This window comes from Dysidea avara, chromosome 6, assembly GCF_963678975.1.
Source record: "Dysidea avara chromosome 6, odDysAvar1.4, whole genome shotgun sequence".
In the NCBI taxonomy this organism is placed as follows: Eukaryota; Metazoa; Porifera; class Demospongiae; order Dictyoceratida; family Dysideidae; genus Dysidea; species Dysidea avara.
Genome location: NC_089277.1, coordinates 12246306 through 12270868, shown reverse-complemented (window position 1 = coordinate 12270868; position 24563 = coordinate 12246306). Strand labels below are relative to the sequence as shown.

Below are 24563 nucleotides of genomic sequence, written 5' to 3'. Positions count from 1 at the left end.
TATTGTATCAAGCTTATATTCTACCCATTTTAGATTACTGTGATACTGTGTGGTCACCATCAAATTCTGCTGGTACTCGTCGTTTAGAGAAACTTCATTCTAAATTTACAGGTCAATTATTGGTAAAGAGTTCCATAATCTTGGTAAACGATAAAAATATGAGTTCATGATAGGGTTGATATGAGCTGTCTTGGGGTATAACTTTGTGCCAGCAGATCTTGTTGAACCTGTAGTAAAGTTGGTATAGTTCAAGATGTCAAATTTGTCTGATGGATTTGATGAAGAATAATATGTCGGCAATTTCGTAAATGTACATTAGTGGCAACATACCAGTTTGTATTAGCCTTGTTTTATAGTCTGATTGATAGTTTGATAATATGAATTTAGTGGCTCTTCGTTGGACTTTCTCAAGTGATTGGGGAACAATACAGTAGTTTTGATCTAACTAGAGTGATATACAAAGATTTTCTGGCCTGGGGACAATTGGAGTCCTTGAAGACCCTACGCAATAAGCCAAGAGATTTATAGGCATTAGAAGAAATCATTTCATAGTGTGCTTGCCATGTTAGCGAATTAGTAAAAATAATCCCGAGGTCTTTGCAGCTGGAGGATTCATCAATTGAATGACCGTTGACTTGATATGTAGAGTTGAATTTGCGATGGTAGCTCATAAACACAAACTTTGAAAGATTAAATGAGAGAAAGTTGTTGATGGACCAGTTGAATAATGAATTGATGTCTTCTTGGAGATGCTCAATGTCTAATGTTGATGTGATTTGTCTGAATAATTTTGTATCGTCAGCAAACTCAAATAGATCTGATGTGACAATTGATGGGAGGTCATTGATAAATATTAAAAAGAGCAAAGGACCCAGAATACTCCCCTGTGGCACGCCGGAGATAACAAGTAAAGTGCCGGATAGGTGGTTGCCCACAGAAACACACTGGGTTCTGTTGTGTAGATAGAAACTAAACCAATTCCATAGGGTGCCAGTGATTCCCATGTTCCAAAGTTTAACTAGGAGTTCATTATGCGGCACACTATCGAAAGCTTTTCGAAAATCAATGTATATGGTATCTATTTCATCTTTTGATGTTATTAGCTGGTTAAAATAGATAAGTAGTTGGTGCAAGGTTGAAGAATTCTTTTGGAACCCAAATTGATATTGTGTGATACAATTAGAAACTGAGTTAATTATCTTATCATAAATTAGTCTTTCTAAAACTTTGGATGTAATGCAAAGAAGTGAAATGGGACGATAGTTTTTAACTGAGGTTTTGTCACCAGACTTTGGTACAGCTGTAATTTTGTGCTACTTCCATTCAGATGGTATGGTTCCACTGGTAATGCTAGTCATGAAAAGGTGGTGAATAGGTATGGCAAGAGCAAAGGCACAATGTTTTAAAACAGTTGGAGGAATGTTGTCTATACCGCTGGCCTTGTGGGGATCCAGGTTATTTAAGGCCTCTAGGACTTCTTGTACTGTGAAGTGGATCGAGTCCAAGCATTTACCAGGGACTGGTAGATTCAAAGTGTCGGGTAGATTAAAGTTACTCTGAGAGAATATTGAATGGAAGTACTGGTTGAATAACTCAGCCTTACCGAGGTCTGTGTTCGCTGTGATGGAGTCATTGTGTAGCTCAGGCGGTAGGTTGTGAGATTTCAAGAACTCTTTAATGTATCGGAAAATTTTTGTGTCCTTATTTGTAGTGAAGTTATATATTAAGGTCTGCTCAAATGCAGACTTTGCTGCAATACTAGAAGCTTGAAAAGAGACTTGAGCTTTGGTTAGTCGTTGGAAATTGTTTGGTGTAGGATTCCTGTTGTATTTACGCTGAAGTGTACAAAGACACTTGTGGGAATGACGTAGTTGGGGAGTGAACCAGTTAGGGAATTGTTTACAGTGCAGTTTGACCTTTGGGATAAACAGTTCAATGCCAGCCAGTATGTTACTTCTTAAAATGTACCAAATTTCTTCAACATCAGAAGAATTGTAGATTATAGAGAGGTCGCAGTTCGATAGGTACTCTGTTAATCCATTGTAGTCACCTCTAGAAAAATTGAAGAACTCCTTAGTGGATGTAGAATGTGCTGAGAACTTAACATTAATTGAAAATGTGATTAAATAATGGTCAGATGTAATTAATTACCATACACATCATCAGTCTTAGAGTAGCATGTCTAATAGTGCTATGAGTTACAGCCAGATTTACATTAAGTTGCAAAACGGAACATTGCTTTCTATACAATTAAATGCAGTTGCTATGCAACAGCTAGATAATTTTAACTCAACTATTCTAAAGAACATGCATTATACCAGCTTGTGTAGTTTAAAAGCAATAGCATTTTCCACTGTGGAGAAATGAAGTCATTTATTATAAAAATGCAAGCTGGGAATCCATGGGTGTATGGTGGCACTATTGTATTGAATTAACTGCCAGATACTTTGAAGAAATGAAATACATTTGTTAAGCAGACAACAAGATACATTCATTATAGATTACACCAATGACTAGAAATCAAAACTTATGATATTTAATCTCCTTCCTCTGATATATACTTTTATTACTTACTGTACATAGGTGATATCATTTTTTTGTGAAGTTTCCAACCCAGTTGATTATTTCATCTTTATTAATTTTCACTATGTAGAATTCTTATCAGATCCTACTAGATCAGCATGACTTAACACAATTCAAGACTGGATCTGCCAGAATTATTGTTTTTATCATATACGTAGCTACCGAGACTGTGGAACAGTACACCAATAATTGATCTATCCCATCAAATGAATTTATATTGAAAAATTATTATTTGGAATGTTCTGTTAATAAATTTTCCAGCATTAAATTTTGTACTTAGTAGTCCCTGCTGCAAATTAATGCTTTGGCATGATTCCTGTTTATATGAACTATTTCATTATTTAACTATAGGCTTCTTCCTATATAACCTTTAAATTTTTACCTACTAGTAATTTTATATGTCCAGCTCGAGGTCCAGCTACCAGTGCTAGACACTGGTGACACCGGTAGACCTGCAGTTCTGAAAGTATTATTCAATAGCTATTGTAATTAAACTTTGTGTAAAGCATTAATTTAAATAGCTATATACTATTTATCTTTGCATAATGTTTACAAATACATCATGATCAAGTCATTTGATGACTGTAGTAGAATGCTGCAGATGGTCTCAAGCAAATGTCTGGTCCAATTAATTCATTCAGCAGTAGCTATCAGTGCTTATGCTATGATTTGGCAGAAGTGCATGGTATCAGTACATGCTACCCTTGAGTCTAGACCCTTGCAGTTATGTTGTAGCTATAAATTGTCCTAACAAAATAAGATGTCAGTTTCATCACTTATATCGTGCCATCAATATTCTTTTATTTTAAATTGCCGGCATAATATAGCTACTGTAGGTATGCATCATGCAGTAAAGAAAATCAATTAAGTTATATCTTAATCACAGTAAAGCAAAATACATCTTAGCTCTATAGAGAATAGAATAATCAGATCAAAATATGATTGCTCTATTAGAGTATCTCGATCTTCACTGAACAGAAACCACTAAGCGAGTCTCGGAGACTAGCCCCTTCCCCCTCCCTGAAAGGAAATGAAGGCAGAGTGCCATCCAGCATAGTCAATAGGTATGGCAGTGCAAAAACCTTCTGCTTGATATTATATGCATAGCTACCATGCAGGTTAGCTATACTCATATGGTACGAATTGCTGTACCATACGCGTATACGCATATGGTATGTACCATACGTGTATGGTACAAAATATACGCATATAGTATAGAACACATACACCAACGTGAGAGCCCCCTGGTGAGGCTATTAGGCGGTTAAGGCACGATCCCCAAATCAACTCAATATGACACAGTAGTGCTAGGACAGATATAACACAATAGTGGCATCATAACTAAAGGCCACCAGTAGCTAAGTGCCAGTACATCATTGGTGTGGTAATGGCACAGTGATGTGTACACAGTATATGTATACAAAACATACAGGAGAGTACTATACATTATTGCAGTATTGTATGCAGCAATACATTATAGGCAACATCACCAGATAAAATTTATTAGCCAATATACAGCACAGTATCAACATCAACTAGAGCTAAATAAGGTTCATCAGTGGTGTAGCAGTGGCACAGTGATGGGTGACACACTATAATTATGCATACACAACTTGCAGGAGATAGCTACACAATACTGTAGGTAGGCATTCCAGTATCCGAGATTTTTTAATAAAAAAATTCTCCGTATATTCCCCAATAGAACCCTGGCACAAAATGACAACTCGTGTTTAACTTGGGATTGCTCCGTCGTCCGAGCTCCAATGAGGGTGAAAATCGCTGTGGGGTTTGTCCACACGCTGATCATCATGAAAATCTTAGTTTTATCGTGCGCGTTACATATAAGTAAGTTTTGTGTTGTTTTGTAATCTTTTCAAGCCTTGTAATGTATGTAGAATACTTTAAAACTTTAAAAAACGTACGGTCGGGTGGAAGGTAGTCACTGGTGCTTACTTTAAAGAGCGTAGTTACTTCGCTCGGGTTAGTGATTTTCAGCTCCAGAGCAATTTTTTGATGGTTGTGTCATCAACTCAAAAGTATAAACCACTTCAAAGTCGGCATAACAATGCCATAATTGAAACCACAACTCCACCTTAGGTATTGTTGCATCATTGTGGCACCTCCACTTTAGTTGTTTACCTTTATAAGTTGTTAACTTGATGTTTTTACCAACTTGAGATAGCCACTTGCCTATGGGCATACACCATTGTATTGAGAAGTGTGCAGTAGGTGAAACATATTTGCTCACCACAAAGCATACAAAGATCGCTGAGATCCAATAAGACCTGAAGTTACTCTCATTACATGTACAAACTTGCAGCTAGAAGCAACTGCAGTTTCAAGATGGTCCAGATTGCTAGATGGCTTCCTGATTCAATTGTGCCATTTCCCCCTGTAAAATGTATGGGGAGCCCTGGAGAAAAAATGTACCTTTTTTCAGTTTTTAAGCACTGTGCATGCCAAAGTAGCTAATTCCAACCCAACAAACTATATATTTCTGAGATCAGCAATCAATACTCTATCTATTGAGCATATAAAAAGCCTGTTTTTCCAAAATTTTAAGATCAGTCTGGAATGCCTACTGTAGGTGTATGCAAGCCAGATGAACCAGATAAAGGAAGACAGCCAAGCCAGCCAGAGCCTAGTAGCTAAGCCAGGTGAAGGCTAGATTAAGTATGTATTGAATTGCCTGACACCAACACCATAGTCCCCTATATAATCTATGGTCAAGTCATCAGCACGAACGGGCGCAACGATTATACCATAGATTATATAGGGGCTCTCTTGATAATCTATGATTATACGTTTGTGCCTTCGTTCACAGGCGAATCTATTCCCGGTTAGTTCATGTCTCTAGACCTCGTAGTTTTCAAGGAAATTAATTATTATTTATTTATGATGTAATTTTAACCGCATTTTGTATTATCTTTAGTACTTGGTTGTATAATTACTGTGCAGAAATCACAAAATTAATGATTATAACGCACAGATATAATTACTTAAGTTGTTACAAAACTTATCCAGGGAAGGGGAATTAACTATATAGGGTTCCAAAGTTTAATCACAGAGGGGGAAAAGGAAAATTTATACTAGTCAATTTAACTATATACAGGGCCGCCCAGAGAAATTAAGGGGCCCAGGGCAAAGAGTTAAAGTGGGGCCCTTGACCCAAGTTGTAAGGTGAAGACCAAAAAAAAAAAAAAAAAAAGAAAGGTCACAACCTGCTGGCAATGACAATAACTACCCATCACCAACCATATCTCCTTATCTATAAGCTTGCTACACTGCTCGTCTGAAGAATACTGTGACTGCTCTATTAGAGTATTTAGATCTGACTGCTCTATTAGAGTATATCGATCTTTTAAACAGGTATTCAGGGGCCCCTTCATGGGGCCTCCTGGGGCCCCTTTCAGGCTGGGGTCCGGGGCAAAATGCCCCAGTTACCCCCCCCCCCCCCCTGTGGGCGGCCCTGACTATATACTACTCTACTGTGAGTCTGTAATAAACAAGCAGCCGATGCAGTGCTGCATATACAACAATGTGTAACTATCTCCTGTATGTTGTGCATGGCTGTATGCATAATATTATAGACTGTGATCACTCTGCCAATGCCACACCACTGATATACTGGCACATCACCAGTGGCCTCTAGTTACAACAGAGTCTGTTGTGCCATATATTGGCTTGATTGGGATCAATTGCTAATTGTGCCTTCACCATGTCCTATAGCCTCAACTTCACTGCTGAGTCATCTTCAGACACGTCACACCTACAATATATAGCTACTTTCAATATAGCTAACTTAACTTGGTTTTGTGTACGTTGTGTTTTAATATTGTGGTTTTCTGATGCCAGTTAAGTTCTCTTGCCTGTATACGTATGCATATATGTATCATTTCCACTGATACACACACACTGCTCTGTATGAGTGCTGCCTATGGCACTGTTTATACTTTCTCAATGGGTAGGTTGCAACGTTGGTGTATGTACTTGGTTATATGTGACACGGTCCTAGTAATAATATTATGAATAATAATAATAATAATATGAACAAACGGGCATATTTCAGTTTTGTCTGAAATACACACACTGTTTCCTTTTCACTTGATACTTACTAGTGGATCTATACTCATTGCAAAGAACCACCAGAGGGTTGTTTTGAGTTGAAGGATGTTTTTCAAGGTGGTTTTTAGGTGTGCGTTCTATTAGGATTTTTGCAAAAAACATGGGCAATCCCTATTATGAACCCACTATTGTGGTTCATGATAACATAAAACACAATACAGGTAGGGTTTAAACATAAGCACCATATGACATATGAAGGAAGTTTGTACCCTCCCACAAAAATATTGACAAGAATTTAGCCTCACAATATCTTTGGCAGTATTGATTAGAGTTCAAAAGTGCCTTCAGTGTGACCTGAGAGACTTGATTACCTTTTTGTTCTGCTTTGTGTCCCATTTACTTTTGCTGACAGTTCAAGTGTTGATTTGCGGTAGTACACCAATGGCTTCATGTTGAAATCATCTGTAACTTAAATCTGTAATATGGTCCCATTACCTAAAATCTATCCGTGATTGGAGCAATCTATAGCTACCCACTGAGACTATTAGATCCACATCTCTGCAAGTACTAGGACTATATTAACAGTGTTGTAAAACAGTTTTGATCTTGTCACATCTCATCAGTGTTGGAGAGAAGGCCACTGTATTCTGCTATATAACATGGATGAAACACTGCTGTTATATCTGTAGTCAGACTTGACATAACAAGCACATCTTGTTGCATCTATGTATGCACACTTATGACACAGGATGTCAGTAGTGACAGTGGTCCTACTGTTTATGTACCTCAACTCTCTGTATACAATCCTTCTGTAGGTATACACACTTTGGAGTTAATCTTTCCTCGAAACTAAGATACCATTTACCTGTTATTGCTTTCATGTTAGTACAGAGATCAAAATCTGGAATCAAGTTTTACTATTATATAACTATTTTTGCAATAAAATTAGGTAGCTGCTGCATCCAGTCATTTCATGATAGAAAGTCAATTGGGTGATAGCTCTTTTAGAGCAATGACTGTTTTATTAAACTATCACCATCTTCACACAAAATTTCAAAAGCTAATTTCTTCATTGTATACAATTTCTATCAACATGTATGTAAAGTGTGTGTTAAGTCTTTGTTATGTACTAATTCCCAGTCTGTTGTTGGTAAAAATTCTGAGGGGGGCAAGGGAAATGGGCAAAAGAGGGATTGGAGCTAGGGACGCAAAGCCCTCCTCTTCCCCTCAAATGAACCCATGGTACTAATAAACACAGCTATAATACTGTCATTAAAACTATTAATAGACCTACGAACAATATCTTAGTAGTAGTAGCTAATTTACTAAAGTTAAGTTCACATCAATAATCTTAATAAATCCCTCTACTTCACACTCTGAAAATGTTACACACAGCACACATTTTATTTAGTCACACTAAGAGAGAACTACAAAAGAAACTAAAAGTTACTAAAAATAAGTATCAAGTACAAATCAAAGTTTACAATATACCACATGGGTGTCATACACATGGTACAATACAGTTATAAAGAAATATAAGTACAAATATCAGTCGTGGTAGTGGAATACATACCATAGTTCATTCAATTAACGTGGAATTAATTTTAGATTTACTCCGTACTTGGGAGAAGTCGTTATTCCATCATATTCAATCTCAATATTGGTATCGTTTGCTAAATCAAGCCTGTACTTTCTCAAGATTGAAACTAAGGCCATTTTTGTATTTAATAAGCCCAATCTTTTTCCTAAACATATTCTGGGTCCAGCACCAAAGCTCAAAAAACCTTCCGTATTATTAACAACAATGTTTGGGTCAAATCTTTCTGGGTCAAATGTATCTGGATTAGACCAATAATCTGGATTAAAGTTTATGCGATGTATAGGAACATAAACAAGAGTACCTTTTGGTATTACCAGATTAACATTTACAGCGCATGGATCAACACACAGGCGGTGAACATCTTTCACAGGAATATAATGTCGCAGCGCTTCCAACACAACCATTTCAAGGTAAGGAATATTTTTAACTGCTTCATATAAACTTGCACCAGAATTCTCAGAGAAATATTTATCAATTTCATCAAAAGCTTTCTCTTGAACTTTGTGGTAAGCTGCTAAACAATAACAAGTCAGGCTAATAGCATTCCTAGTGGTGTCATGGCCAGCAAACAAGAAAACCCTTACGTTGGCATCAATCTCTAGCTTATTAAATGCCACATCATCTTTGCTCACTCTATCATCCATCAAGTCTATCATGCCTTGAAGCACATCTGCTCTTTTAGTTTTGTTCGTACACCTCTCATCAACCATCATTACAGCTACTTTCCTCACATAATTCCAACTTTTCCCAAGTGGTGATTTCCTTAGTAACGCTCGAAGCACCCAGATTGTCCAACGAGCATGTGACAATACTGTAGACATGCCTAACAATCCCCATTTGGAATTCTTAGCTCCCAACATACCAAGACATTCTGATAATCGTTTACCCTCATCTGATTGACTGTCCAAATCACGCCCAAAAGCTATCGTCAATATAGCCTCCATTGCAAAATCACCAAACAACTTGTAAACATCTATCGTATCATTGTCATGAAGAAGTTCGTCCAGTCTTTTCATCATTCTTGTACAACAAACATCCACCAGTGGACCCATTTGCATCACCTTCTTGCTAGTAAACATAGGTGACAACATTCTGTGCATCCTCTTCCATTCATAACGAGTTGCAACAGAAACTGAATTCGCTTTCTCTTCAGAAAATACAGGAAGTGTATTACTTCTCTCAAGAAAGTGACTAGCTTTGTTTACAAAAACTGAATGGATAATATCAACATCTTGGGTGAAAATCACTGGTTGAATGCCGATAAAATACAAATACGTTGGTCCAAATTGCTTACTCCATTGTTTCGTACATTCCATCCATCCTTTGTCAACTATGGGACGAGAGTTTCCAAAAAATATTTCAGGTGTCGGACCGGGCAAGCCAATAGAACGTTTCAGTACGAAATAAGGCTCATAATAATGTCGATACCATAGCCATAGAATGGCCAAACAACCAACTGCAACAAAAAGTAGGGCAATCATCTCTGCTCCGAGATGTGAATTTTCTGACGGTTGAACAGTCGCACTCGAACGGCTCGAACAAAGTGAATGTAGACAAAGATAGTATAATCTAATCCAAAACAGCCAAGCTGTAAAAAAAGTGTGCGGCCCTCAGAAAGGCTATGGTGAAAAAAGATGTGAAATCCAAGGTGGCGGCCAAGAAATGGCTGTGATGGTAGGTTAGTGGTAAAAATTTTAATAATGACAATTCAGGTGAATTTTTGTGCCGCTTCACAAAAATTCACCTGAATTGTCGTTATTAAAATTTTTACCACTAACCTACCATCACAGCCATTTCTTGGCCGCCACCTTGGATTTCACATCTTTTTTCACCATAGCCTTTCTGAGGGCCGCACACTTTTTTTACAGCTTGGCTGTTTTGGATTAGATTTCATTTCTTTTTGTATTTGTATACCCCAAAGCCGGCCTATGGCCAGCTTTGGGACTTTTTTAACCTATGTTTTTTTCTTTACTACAGGAAGAAGAAAAGATGAAGTAGATGTACTTTAAATATTTTATCAGTAAATGTACAAATTATATATACTGTATAATACATATGTGACCGGATTTGCGAAAAGGGGTCCAATTTGCCAACTTTGACAATTGATAACTTCAGATTGGAAAGAGCTATTGCCTTGATATTTGGGCAGTGGTGAGCACCACTATAGCTGAATACATGGTGAAATGTTCAGGTTAATATGTTACTTGAACACTGAGTTATGGTCTCCAACATTTACGGAATTGGATGTGTGTGGAAGACCCCTTTTCGCAAATCCGGTCACATATATTGATTACAGAAATCTCCATGGTGGTTTCTTTGTAACTGAACACTCTACAAGGTGACTTCTTCTAATTGCTCTCTCTACAGGGTGAATTGTTTGTAGCTGAACGATCTACAAGGTAACTTCTTCTAGCTGATCTCTCTACAGGGTGATGTGTTTGTAGCTGAATTTTGTATAGGTGATTTGTTTGCAGCTGAGCTCTTTACAGAATGGTTTCTTTGTAGCTGAACTCTCTAAAAGGTAACTTCTTCTAACTGATCTTTCTACAGGGCAATTTGTTTCTGGCAGAATTTTCTACAGGGTGATTTCTTTGCAGCTGAACTCTCTACATGGTGGTTTCTTTGTAGCTGAACTCTCTACAAGGTAATTTCTTCTAGCTGATCTCTCTACAGGGAGGTTTGTTTGTAGCTGAACTATCTACAAGGTAACTTCTTATAGCTGATCTCTACAGGGTGATTTGTTCGTAGTTGAATTCTGTACAGGTGATTTGTTTGCAGCTGAGCTCTTTACAAAATGGTTTCTTTGTAGCTGAACTTTCTCCAAGGTAACTTCTTCTAACTGATCTTTCTACAGGGTGATTTGTTTGTAGCTGAACTATCTACAAGGTAATTTCTTCTAGCTGATCTCTCTACAGGGCGATTTGTTTGTAGCTGAATTCTGTACAAGTGATTTGTTTGCAGCTGAGCTCTTTACAGAATAGTTTCTTTGTAGCTGAACTCTCTACAGGGTGATTTGTTTGTAGCTGAAATCCCTACAAGGTAACTTCTTCTAGCTGATCTCTCTACAGGGTGATTTGTTTGTAGCTGAACTCTCTACAGGTGATTTGTTTGTAGCTGAACTCTACAAGGCGATACTTCTAGGTGATCTCTCTACAGGATTCCTTGTTTCTAACTGAACTCTCAACAGGGTGATCTGTTCATAGCTGAACTTTCTACTGGGTGATTTGTTTGCAGCTGAACTCTCTAAATGGTGGTTTCTTTGTAGCTGAACTCTCTACAATGTGACTTCTTCTAGCTGAACTCTCTACAAGGTGACTTGTTTCTAGCTGATCTCTCTACAGGGTGACTTGTTTCTAGCTGAACTCTCTACAGGTGATTTGTTTGTAGCTGAACTCTCTACATGGTGGTTTCATTGTAGCTGAACTCTCTACAAGGTAACTTCTTCTAGCTGATCTTTTTCACTGCATATTTGTTTGTAGCTGAGTTCTCTACAGGGTGATTTGTTTGCAGCTGAACTCTCTACATGGGAGTTTCATTGTAGCTGAACTCTCTACAATGTGACTTCTTCTAGCTGAACTCTCTACAGGGTGACTTGTTTCTAGCTGAACTCTCTACAGGTGATTTGTTTGCAGCTGAACTCTCTACATGGTGGTTTCTTTGTAGCTGAACTCTCTACAAGGTAACTTCTTCTAGCCGATCTTTCTACAAGGTAATTGAGTTTTTTGCAGCTGAACTCTTTACATGGTGGTTGCTTTGTAGCTGAACTCTCTAAAAGGTGACTTCTTCTAGCTGAACTCTCTACAGGATGATTTGTTTGCAGCTGGATTCTCTACGTGGTAGTTTCTTTGTAGCTGAACTCTCTACAATGTGACTTCTTCTAGCTGAACTCTCTACAGGATGATTTGTTTGCAGCTGGATTCTCTACGTGGTAGTTTCTTTGTAGCTGAACTCTCCACAATGTGACTTCTTCTAGCTGAACTCTCTACAGGGTGACTTGTTTTTAGCTGATCTCTCTACAGGGTGACTTGTTTCTAGCTGAACTCTCTACAGGTGATTTGTTTGCAGCTGAACTCTCTACATGGTGGTTTCTTTGTAGCTGAACTCTCTACAAGGTAACTTCTTCTAGCTGATCTTTCTACAGGGTGATTTGTTTGTAGCTGAATTCTCTACAGGGTGATTTATTTGCAGCTTAACTCTCTACAAGGTGACTTCTTCTAGCTGAACTCTCTACAGAGTGATTGATTTTTTTTGCAGCTGAACTCTCTACATGGTGGTTTCTTTGTAACTTAACTCTCTACAGGGTGATTTGTTTGTAGCTGAACTCTCTACAGGGTGATCTGTTCATAGCTGAACTCCCTATAAGGTAACTTCTTCTAGCTAATCTTTCTACAGGGCGATTTGTTTGTAGCTGAGTTCTCTACAGGGTGATTTGTTTGCAGCTGAACTCTACATGGTAGCTTCTTTGTAGCTCTACAATGTTACTTCTTCTAGCTGAACTCTCTACAAGGTGACTTGTTTCTAGCTGAACTCTCTACAGGTGATTTGTTTGCAGCTGAACTCTCTACATGATTGTTTCTTTGTAGCTGAACTCTCTACAAGGTAATTTCTTCTAGCTGATCTCTCTACAGGCCGATTTGTTTGTAGCTGAACTCTCTACATGATGGTTTCTTTGTAGCTGAACTCTCTACAAGGTGATTTCTTCTATAGCTGATCTTTCTACAGGGTGATTTGTTTGTAGTTAAACTCTCTACACGATAGATTCTTTGTAGCTGAACTCTCTACAAGGTGATTTCTTCTATAGCTGATCTTTCTACAGGGTGATTTGTTTGTACCTGAACTATCTACATGATGGTTTCTTTGTAGCTGAACTCTCTACAAGGTAACTTCTTCTAGCTGATCTCTCTACAGGACAATTTGTTTGTACCTGAACTCTCACATGATTGTTTCTTTGAAGCTGAACTCTCTACGAGGGGATTTCTTCTAGCTGATCTTTCTACAGGGTGATTTGTTTGTAGCAGAACTCTCTACAAGGAAACTTCTTCTAGCTGATCTCTCTACAGGGAGATTTGTTTGTAGCTGAACTCTCTATACATGATTTGTTTGCGGCTGAATTCTCTACATGATGGTTTCTTTGTAGCTGAACTCTCTACAAGGTAACTTCTTCTAGCTGATCTCTTAACAGGGTGAATTGTTTGTAGCAGAACGATCTACAAGGTAACTTCTTCTTACTTATCTCTCTACAGGGTGATTTGTTTGTAGCTGAACTTTTTACAAGGAAACCTCTTTTAACTGAGCTCTGTACAGGGTGAATTGTTTGTAGCTGAACTATCTACAAGGTAACTTCTTCTAGCTGATCTCTCTACAGGATGATTTGTTTGTAGCTGAACTATCTACAAGGTAACTTCTTCTAGCTGATCTCTCTACAGGGTGATTTGTTTGTAGCTGAATTCTGTATAGGTGATTTGTTTGCAGCTGAGCTCTTTACAGAATGGTTTCTTTGTAGCTGAACTCTCTACAAGGTAACTTCTTCTAGCTGATGTATCTACAGGGTCACTAGTTTGTAGCTGAATTCTCTACATGGTGGTTTCTTTGTAACTGAAGTATCTACAAGGTGACATCTTCTAGCTGATCTTTCAACAGGGTGATTTGTTTGTATCTGAACTCTCTACAAGAAATCTTCTTCTAACTGATGTTTTAACAGGGTGAATTGTTTGTAGCTGAACTCTCTACAGGGTGATTTGTTTGTAGCTGATCTCTATACAGGTTACTTATTTCTAACTGATCTCTTGAATTCTGTTCAGGGTGACTGCTCTATTAGGATGACTGCTCTATTAGAGTATCTCGATCTCGCACTTGCTACACCAAGTTGGATTTCGTGTTATAACTCCGTGGCTTTAAGTCTGATTCTTCTACACCATTGAAGAGCCTTTCTAAGATGATAACTCCATCTGTACAGCGATTTTGAAAGCATTACCCCAAGCGGTTTACCTGGTAGGCGTGGCAAGCATAATAATAATAATAATAATAAAATAAAAAAATTAAAAATTAGCTAATCTCGATTGCGTAATTGTTACACACTGTTGATTTTTTCGCTGTATCTTCCTGGTTTTTAGCTCGATTTCTTTCAAACCACAAAAGGTTCGAGGTTCAATAGTTAACCTATTCACCCACCGATTTTCAGCTTCTTCCCATACGCGGTTTACCCTGTAGGCGTGACAACATATTGGTGTTATTTTTCGTGCGTAATTGCTCATAACTCTTTGTCTGTTTATGGTATTCCAGCCAAAGTTGGTACCGAGATGCGCCTTTATACCCCCCTTCTGTGTGCCAAATTTCAAGGCAATCGGATAACGCGTTCGAGTTTTATAGCAGTTTTTGTAAGTGTGCGACAAGAAAAAGAAAAATAAGAAGAAGAAGAAGAAGAAGAAGAAGAAAAAAAAAACGAAGAAACTCAGCCAATTTTTGAAGTCGCATATCTCGGGAACGCGCGAAGCGATTTCGCTCCAATTTGGAATGTAGAGTGCTGCAGTTGGGGGGCATGTCCACAGCAAAACTCGTCTTGTTTCATCAAGGAAGCACAGAGCTACGGAGGTGCGAAAATTGCGTTTTCTTTCTTCCTGTCAATATACTCACGGGTGTTACGCGCCGGCTTCTTGGGCCGCACGACACACTACCGTGTGTCTTGATTATTACGATGCACACTTAATTACTCGAACGAAAAATAATTAATTAAGTTAAGCGTAGACGGCGCAAAACTTAACGGTGACTTACAACCGGAAGTCCCACACAAAAGTATAGAAAGCAAATGCGGTTCAAGCAATAACTCTCCATTCGATCCAGGCCCGTAGCCAGGGGGGGGTTCGGGGGGTTCGGAAGAACCGCCCTCTTGGAAAAAAGGTCCACAATTTTTGGTATAGAAGTCCAAATTTTCAGGAGCAAAAGTCCATTAGCAACAGTTTACTAGATACCACTAATAAGAAACTAAATTAAGCGCTTCGAGTAACTCATTCATTGCATGGATTAAATGCAATGCAAGATCGAGATACTCTAATAGAGCAGTCAACCACTCTAATAGAACAGTCACAATATTTGGACCTTTACTAAAGGTCCACTTTTGGTCAAAAAGAACCCCCCTTTCAAAATCCCTGGCTACGGGCCTGCGATCTAAGGGCAGGCCATATCGCTTGCCATACACTTCTTTTGCACGGAAAGAAGTGTATGGCTAGTCTCGCGTGCCAGACGGTTTGTGTGGGGGCGGTAAATAAACCGTCTGGTCACTGTTGCACACATTCCGGGACCACTGCCGGAATGTTGGCAGAGCCAATCAGATCGCTTCGCGCACTCTGTGACGAAACAACCACTAATAATTCAAATTCTTAGTGTAATAAAGAACTGAATCTCGGCTACAGATCACTTTTTCGAAAGTTTAACAACGCCATGGGCTTAGGATCTTTGTTTCCCTAGTACAGGGCTCTTAAATGCGTTCGTATAAGAACGATCGTGGTTCGCTACGGATTTGTGAAACGACAGAATTGTCGAGGAAGACGTTCAGCAATGTTTCGAATACGTCACCAGTACAATTATTGTCTTAGTCTGCTCAAAGAGGTGATTGGAACGATTATTGCATCATCCTTGGCGCAAAACAATGCCGTGATGTAATCTAATTGCATTCCAGTGAGTTCACGGAAAGTGTGCAACAGTGACCAGACGGTTTATTTGTCGCCCCCACACAAACCGTCTGGCACGCGAGACTGGTGTATGGCAAGTGAGATGGCCTGCCTTAGCTCGAGCCGCATTTGCTTCCCATACTTTTGTATGGGACTTCCGCTTTTAAGTCACCGTTGAGTTTTGCGCCGTCTACGCTTAATTGATCAGTAAGTGTGCATATCGTGTAAATGAGCCTTATCCGAAATTACGTCACAGACATAAAATGGCCGCTGTTGTGTGGGGACGTTCGTAAAATTTGTATGGGCAACTATGAAAAGAAAATTTTTGAATGGCTATATCTAAGCTAATACAGAAGATATCGAGTTCTAACCAGCAGGTATGGTTATAAATTAGCTGAAAGAATAGGAATCTAGTGTTGTTTTGAAAATCAACCAAAAATCGCTTTTACGGACTTATTAGAGTTTGATATCTTCCTTCTTGGCTGAGATATTGCAGTTCAAAAATTTTTTTCCCAGTCACCCATACAAATTTTACGAATGTCCCCACACTACAGCGGCCATTTTTATGTCTGTGACGTAATTTCGGATAAAGCTCATAGAAAATGACCTCCTTCCGGATCCGTAACAGTGCACGTGATAGCACGTGCGGGTGCACTGGTAGTATTAAGGGAAGAGGTGTCAAATTATATCAATTCTAAGCTGTGTACTATCTCAAGTGCAGAGTGCAGGTTACCCACCCACTGTGAGAGATAGTGATAAGTTAGTACGACTATAAGGTTCGAAGGCTATTCGAAGGATGATTCAGACGCTGCGGACAACAGAACTGCTGTTTCAGCTACACGTGTTCACACTTCATGATGAGCACTAATAAACATACGTACACGTGATACATAGAACATTATGTAATGTACTACAAATATAATATCATAGTTACTAGTTCTCGACATCCTCCGGGGGGCCACATAATGATTGAGTCCATTCCTTAACTTGTTGTCTGCCCCGGATTGCAGCTGTGCGAACAGGTCTTCTTTGTAGACTGCTCTCTTCTTGGTTGACTGCCTGGTCATCTGAGTTGACTGACTTGTCCTGGACTGTTGAGACTCGCCTGAGCAAAGGGTCAGCAGCAGTTACCTCAAGGGGATATAACTTCGCCACTGGACGGTTTGTTTTGCCTGTGGATGTCCTAATGTTGGCTGCTCTTACAAGACCATCTTCTCCAGCAATGGTGTCCTCTACTACAGCAAGTCGCCAGCTGATACAAGGAGTATCATCGTGGACTAGGACGACAGCTCCTGGTTTCACAGTTTGAATGTTGGGATCACTGGCTCGGTGGAACTCTCTCAAACTAGTTAAATATTCTTTCCTCCATCTTGTCCAGAAGTGTTGAAGGAGGGCAGCCTTCTTCTTGGCCATTGATTGTGTCTCAGCCTCTCCATAGTCAGGATCACACCTGTTGTACTGTGGGGTCATGTGGTAGGGTACACAAACTATCTTCCTACCATATAGCAGGTGGGAGGGGGTGATTGGGTCAGGGTCACTAATGTCTGTAGGGACATATGTGAGAGGGCGATCATTGAGAATGGCTTCAATCTCAACAACAAGGGTTTGAAGACTGTTTAGGGTAGTAAATGCCCTTCCCAAAACCTTCTTCAACGCCAGCTTAGTCAACCCAATCAGCCTCTCCCAGAACCATCCAAACCAGGGAGCACGTTTGGGGATAAACTTCCATTCTGTACCAGACTTAGATAGGGCATTAGTCAGGGAGGGTGAGGAGAGCAATGCTTTCAGCTGTTCAGCAGCAGAAAGGAAGGTTGAGGCATTGTCCGACAGAACAAGCCGTGGCATTGACTTTCTGCTGCTGAAAAGCCGGAAGGCTTGCAGAAAGCATTCCACAGATAGGTCTGTCACAATTTCAAGGTGTACTGCACGAGTGACCGCACACGTAAATAGGCAGAGATACACCTTGCGTTCCCCTTGACCTTCACCTCTTACAAACAGTGCACCTGTGAAATCAACACCGGTGACTTCAAAGGGTTGGGATTGCTGTACACGGGCCTTTACAAGTGGTGGAGGATCTGGTGCAGTGTATGGTCGTCCAGCTAGTTTCCTACAGGTCACACACTTCCTCAGCAGGGCTCTGATCCTTTGCCTTGCACATGGCACCCAATACATTTGACGGAGAGCTGTCAATGTCATAGTCACCCCTGCATGATGTTGTTGCTTGTGAGTGTGCCATATGAGGAGTGAAGTGAAGGGGTCCTTCGATGGCAGAAGGAGAGGAAACTTAGTGGACTCTGAAAGCGGAGCATTGTGGATCCTACCACCACAACGGATTATGAAAAGAGTGGTCAAGGTACAGGCGAAGTTGTCTTACTAACGGTGGCTGTGGGGAGCGAGTTTTAGAGCGTAGGCTACTTACTTCTTCAGGAAAGCCTTGCAGCTGAGCACTGGACACCCAGTGGGTATTGGTAATTGATAGTTCTGAAGGTGTTAATGGTCCCTTAAGTTTGAATAACTTTTGCCTAGTGTTGTGGGCAAAGCGGAGGACATAAGCAGTTATGTCTAGCAGTTTGGTATAACTGCTGTGGGTAGAAGGGTCGATTATATTGTATATGCTACTGGTAGGTGGCATTAACATTGTGTTGTGGACACTAGCAGATGATGGAGGGCCCTCTACACTGTTAGCCAGTACAACTAGGGCTTCCGAAGGACTCCAGGTGGGCCATTCAGTTGGAGATGATAACCACGGAGGGCCATGTCTCCACAACGTGGAGTGGATAAATTGGTCAGCTGACAGTCCACGGGTTAAGAGGTCTGCTGGATTAGAGGCAGTTGGGCAGTATTTCCAACTTGAAGAGATAGCTAGAATTTCCTTCACCCTATGGTCAATGAATGGTTTAAGCTTCTTCTTACTTTGGAGCCAACACAGAACTATTTGGCTGTCTGACCAGTAGATGGTGGTCACTATATGGTTAAGGGAGTTCACTACAAAGGAACCTAGGTGAGCTGCAATGACTGCTGCCATGAGCTCCAGCCTGGGTAGTGTGTGCTGCTTTAGTGGAGCTACACGGGACTTAGATATTAACAGTGATGAGTGGTTACCACATTGAAGGTAGACGGCAGCTCCGTATGTCTTTGGACTTGCATCCGCAAAGACATGCAGAACTGCGGAAGAGAGATCAAGCTTAGGGATGCACTGTCGCGGGAAGCACTGCTGTGAGGCAATTGAGATATCTGCTACAATGGTGGTCCACTTGAGCTGATAGGTGTTGTTCAGCTCAATGTCCCAAGATACATTGTCCTGCCAAAGCTCTTGCAGTAGCAGCTTGGCAGTTATGGTCACTGGGGTAACTAGGCCTAGTGGATCAAAGATGGAAGAGGTGTATCGCAGGATTTCCCGTTTAGTAACTGGGGTTCTGATAGGCTCAGGTTTAGAACATAGTGATAGTTTATCATATCCAACGTCCCAACATAAACCAAGCACTTTAACTGTGTCCTTTGTCTCAGCAACACTGTACTGCTTTGCTAGGGCTCTTAGAGAAGGACTGTTAGATGCCCAGGTTCGTAAATTAAACTTTGATAGGTTCATCAAAGAACGGGACTCTAGAAAGTATTGAATGGCTTCTTCCTCCGTGTCACAGCCTGAAACTACATTATCAACATACAAGCTTCTTGCTACGCTGGTAGACACTGCTGATGGGTGTTGTTGTAGATGGTATGTCAGTGCTGCATTAAGCATAAATGGTGAACAACTTGCTCCAAACAGGACAACCTTAAACCGGTACACCTGGAATGGACTGTTAGGGTCATTAGGATTGGTTGGCCAAAGAAAGCGGGTGAAATCTCTATCGGACTTGTCAAGCTGCACATGGAGAAACGCTTTCTCAATGTCAGCTGAGAAGCCATACACATACAAACGGAAGCGCAGTAGTATGGCACAAAGGTGGTTAAGAAAGGGTGGCCCCACATGAAGGCAGTCATTCAAACTGGGTTGGTGGGCTGACTGTCTACAGCTACAGCCATAGACAATGCGGACTGGTGTGGTAGCCGAGTCCTTCCTGACAGCCCTATGGGGAATGTAATGCGTCTGTTTGGTGTTGAAGTTGTCTACCTTCTCAATAAACCCTTTGGACTCTTGCTCAGCAATGATTTGGCCATACATGCTCAGGAGTTCTGGATCCTTAGCTAACCTCTGAGCTAGGGATCTGGTTCGCTTAGCACAGATAGGGAGATTGGAGGGTAGGAAGGGATGGTCCTCCTTCCAAGGAAATTTGAGTGATAAGGTTCCGTCAGGCTGACGGGCAATGCTAGTTTGCATGTATGTCTTCAAAAAATCATCACCATTGTCAATGGCGCTTGGGGAGGTTCCACTTGACTCCAGTTTCCAGAAGGTGTCCAGGTTCTGGGAGTCTGCCACTGTAAAATTGACATGGACCAAGTTGACAGTAGTTGATGGCTGTAGTAGAGGACAAGAAAGTAGGTAGCCCAAACGAGACTTAACTGCTGTTGGACCATTGCCATGTATGACCTGGTCTTGGACAAATGTCCAGTAGTAATCAGCTCCTACAAGAATGGTAATCTCAAAGCTGTCGTCTTCAGTCACAGGATGGGCCAATTGTAAGTTCTTCAAATGGGGCATCTTACTTACTTCCATCCACACAGAATTTTGCAGTGGAGCTGCAAGCTGTGGTACCACCAACACTGATATTGGGATAACACTCCTATCCTGAGTGTGTACTAAAATGGTAGCTACCTGAAGGAATCTAGCAGAAGAAGCCTGGTTACCAAATGACGACAGGGAGATTTGTTCTGATCGTGTTGGTTGCAAGCAAAGTGTGTCAGCGAGCTCTTGGGAAATGAAGGAATGCTGTGCCCCCTCATCAAAGAGAATGTTGCCTTCTGTGCTAATTGAACCTGCTGAAACAGCAGTCTTCAGGAGGCATGCACTACAGGCTAGTTCTAAAGGAGGTTGGGGCCTAGTAACAGTGCTGTATGTACCCATGCTGTTTGTTAGGGGAACCTGGGGAGGGACCGGCTGAGTTTGGTTAGTAAGGGATGGCGGTACACTGCTGGTAGTGGGAGGTGGTTGTACACTGTTGTTCACAGGAGCAGATACTGGGGCAGAGGCAGCATCTGTGGGAGGGCACAAGCTGGTGTGATGTGTTTGGCTGCAGTGTTTGCATCGCCTACGAGAGGTACACTGTGAGGCCCTATGGTTTTCCAGGCAGTTGAAGCACAACCCAGCTGCCTTCACAATGGATGTTCGCTGCTGGTGGCCTTTGACAACAGTGCACTGGTTGGCAGTATGTGGGCCCTTGCAATAGGTACATGCTGGTTCCCTCTTCTCTTGTTTGGCTATAGGCTTTCTAGCTGCAGTGTGAAAGGATGCAGTAGCACTGTGCAGTTCCTTGGAAAAGCCATTAGAATAGTGTCCTACTTCAAGTACCCGGAGTTCCTTTAAAATATAGGCCATGACCTCCTTAATGGTCCATTCACCACTGCTGTGGTCTCTGGCAAACTGTTTCCTCAGTTCTGTGGGGAGCTTTCCCAGGACCATAGGAGTAAGCATTGCAGAATAGGTATCATGAGATTTGTCCAAGGACTGAAGTGTTCTCATGTGGCTTTCCAACTTGTCATGAAAGGCTTGAAGACTGGCCAGATTGTTAACAGGCTTGGGTAGGTTCATTAGCGCATCCATGTGTGCATTGACCAACTTGTAGGGCTGCCCAAATCTGTCTTTGAGTAAAGCCACAGAGTGCTCATAGTTCAGGTCTGTTAGGGGAAGGTTGTCAATGACATGGGCTGCATCACCCAGCAGCTGTGCTCTTAGATAGTGAAATTTCTGTACCCCAGTTAACCCCTTACTGTTATGTACAGCTGCTTCAAATGAATCCCAAAAGGTTTGGAATTGGAGGGAGTCCCCACTAAAGGTAGGAAGAGTTAGTTTGGGTAACTGACACACAGACTGAACCACATCATGTACAACAGGTGTGTGCGACAATGAATTACTCACGGAGTTTGACGGGGTGGAATTTCCAGTTGCACCAGTCTCTGCATTATTCTGCTACACCACAGGCTGTTGTGATACTTCCTGTTCCTGCCGCTGCTGCCGTGTTGATGTCGGAGGTGACGGCTGGCTTGTGATGTTGGGTGTTGATGGCATAGAAAACTTCTTTAAGCTGGCGATCTTCTCGGCCAGTTCGAAGTGGTACATCTCAGTGTCAGTCACTTCATCTTCGAGCTCCTTTTCAGTAGTGATGGCTGCGAGGATTATCTGGTCGAGTTCTTCTAATTGGCGCTTCTTCACTGACAGTTGGCTTAACACGAGGTCTATCGTGTCTCTGTTCGCTTGCGAAATAGATTGGGTAGTGACTTCATTTCCTGGTTGAGTGATGGCGTGGGCTTTAGCAAGGAGTTTCGTCACAGATGAGCGCCCACCACGTCTGGAAGCTCGGGCACGTTGAGTTGCATCCATCGAATCCCTGGTCCGATAAAGCACCAAATGTGAGAGATAGTGGTAAGTTAGTACGACTATAAGGTTCGAAGGCTATTTGAAGGATGATTTAGACGCCGCGGACAATAGAACTGCTGTTTCAGCTACACGCGTTCACACTTCATGATGAGCACTAATAAACATACATACACGTGATACATAGAACATTATGTAATGTACTACAAATATAATATCATAGTTACTAGTTCTCGACACCCACCCTGATGATGTGTGGCAATATTAGAGAAATGTTTGTGGTATCCAGATGGATCCTTAACTGTGGCAGTTATTTATTTATTTATTAATGCTTTATAGTATACACACATGCAAGCATGAGCTCAGGTACACACACACAAATACAAGATTGAAAATACATTATAGGCCATGAGCTGCTGGGACAAGAGACTGGAACCTAATTTTATACATACAGTTGTGTTTGTGTGTGTGTGTGTGCGTGCAGAGGCGTATGCAGGGATTTTGAAAAGGGGTTCCCGCTATAGTAAGTGACTGTTATATTAGAGTATAGTTTATATTGCCTGGCTGTTTTATTAGAGTATCTCGATCTTTTCGCCAAAATCATAATTCAGAATAATGCTATATAGGCCTTGCTGTCAGGTGAGAAACCATTAGAGTTTAACTAAGATAAAAGTTTAAAATGTGTCGCCTGCTCCATGACAGACTCCAGATTCTGGAACCTGAAGTTTCAATTTCTTAGTGTTTCAAGTAGTGTGTAAAATCCAAAGGAGTTTCCTGAACCCCCTGGAAACTTGTGGCCCCCCTCAGTATGCCCCTGGTGTGTGATTTTCTTTTATGGGTAGTGTGTGTAGTTGAGGGTGGTATGCACATGGTTTTTTCCTGACAGGCAAAAAAAAATTATATAGCCTGTTGGGTTTTTTTCCCCTTAGATCTGTTTGGGCACAGCAGAAAGGTGATGGAATAGGCAAACGAGTACCAGGCAAAAGCCAGGTCTAAAATGAGTGTCATTATATACCCGAAAGCTGGTCTTCGTTGCTTAGCAACGATCATATGACCTTGATTAACTTACCCATGAGAATTTAATGCATCTGTACGACTTACGATCACTTTTATATATTGCTGATATTTTACCAACTGAAGTTGCTTATGCCAACTATCACTAATGCAAACAATCATTAGCTCCACCCAGAAAGATGAAGAACAATCCGTTCAGAAGCTTCTCTACTTCAGAAGTAAGTTAGCTAGCTATATACCACTCAGCAAAAGTTGCTATATCTTGTTCATATAGGATCTTCAATGCCAGATCCTCAACATCATGGGACATTACTGATCTGTTGGACTAAATATTGTGCTGTACTGTATCTTGGTGTTGTTGTAATTATGTGTGTTTTTTTTGTATTTATGCCTTGCATGCTTTGCCAGGGCCTTGTTATTTCAACTTGGTACATCTGAGTCTGGGTCCCTATTTTCTCTTGTATGTTGTCATACTTTTCATGACGTTATGTCGCTATTATCATCATTATGCCTTGCAACGTATGTACTCAGGTATCAATCAAAGAATCATACATTGTTTTACGAAGAATAACCTACGTGATAGCATCTTCTCCAAATACGAACACCGTCTTTTTGTTATTTGCATTTACCAAGCTCTGAGGGGCTTCCTTCTCAAGAGATTCTTCCGTATACATTTCTACTATCCAATAAAGCAGGATCTGTAGAATGTGTCTCTCTTGTACCAGCTTGTTGAAGGCTTCATCAGAGCTCGCGACCAACACTTCAGCCATATCGCATACCACAACCAAAACATTTAATAGCAATAAAACCTTCAATTGTGGGAGCTGCAAAGGCTATTATGGCGAGTAGAGATATGTCATCGACTACAAAGTTCTGGAAACTGGTAGACACTATAAAGCAAATACATGCTACAACAGGAAATGTGGATGCAGTTGATGTGGCTTACAAGCATCCTCTTCCATTGGGGCACATCTATGGTAGAGTCACTAGACATGCAAACGACAGTCCTCACCACGTAGTATGCTCATTACATGTACCATTGCAGACCTAACACAAGCACCATGCAGTTCTTGGATAATATAATTCTAAGACTGTAGCCCCAGGCGTTAGACATATTGACTTACACACTTACCTGAAATTAACTATTGGTATCTGCAAGAGTTAC

The 24563-nt window shown here is 40.8% G+C and overlaps 2 protein-coding genes across 2 annotated transcripts; both read right to left on the bottom strand.

The window, feature by feature from the left end:
• Positions 1–8235: 8235 nt before the first annotated feature.
• LOC136259247 (cytochrome P450 3A13-like) lies at positions 8236–9729 on the bottom strand. The gene has a single exon (XM_066052735.1). It carries the CDS (start codon positions 9727–9729, stop codon positions 8236–8238), a length of 1494 nt encoding a protein of 497 aa, XP_065908807.1.
• Positions 9730–16848: 7119 nt separating this feature from the next.
• On the bottom strand, positions 16849–22390 carry LOC136259245 (uncharacterized). Its single transcript, XM_066052734.1, has 3 exons — positions 21986–22390; positions 18294–21868; positions 16849–18232 (listed from the first exon to the last, which is right to left on the bottom strand). Exons 1-3 carry the CDS (start codon positions 22388–22390, stop codon positions 16849–16851), a joined length of 5364 nt encoding a protein of 1787 aa, XP_065908806.1.
• Between the last annotated feature and the right edge of the window lie 2173 nt (positions 22391–24563).

Bases quoted from the DNA above. Each gene is read 5' to 3' on its own strand.
- LOC136259245 (XM_066052734.1), bottom strand. From the start codon at position 22,390: ATGGATGCAACTCAACGTGCCCGAGCTTCCAGACGTGGTGGGCGCTCA. The intron at 21,869-21,985 runs GTGTAGCAGAAT...TCTGTGTGTCAG, and splicing joins AAGTATCACAACAGCCTGTG to TTACCCAAACTAACTCTTCC. The intron at 18,233-18,293 runs GTTAGTAAGACA...TTGTGGTGGTAG, and splicing joins ACTCGCTCCCCACAGCCACC to GATCCACAATGCTCCGCTTT.
- LOC136259247 (XM_066052735.1), bottom strand. From the start codon at position 9,729: ATGATTGCCCTACTTTTTGTTGCAGTTGGTTGTTTGGCCATTCTATGG.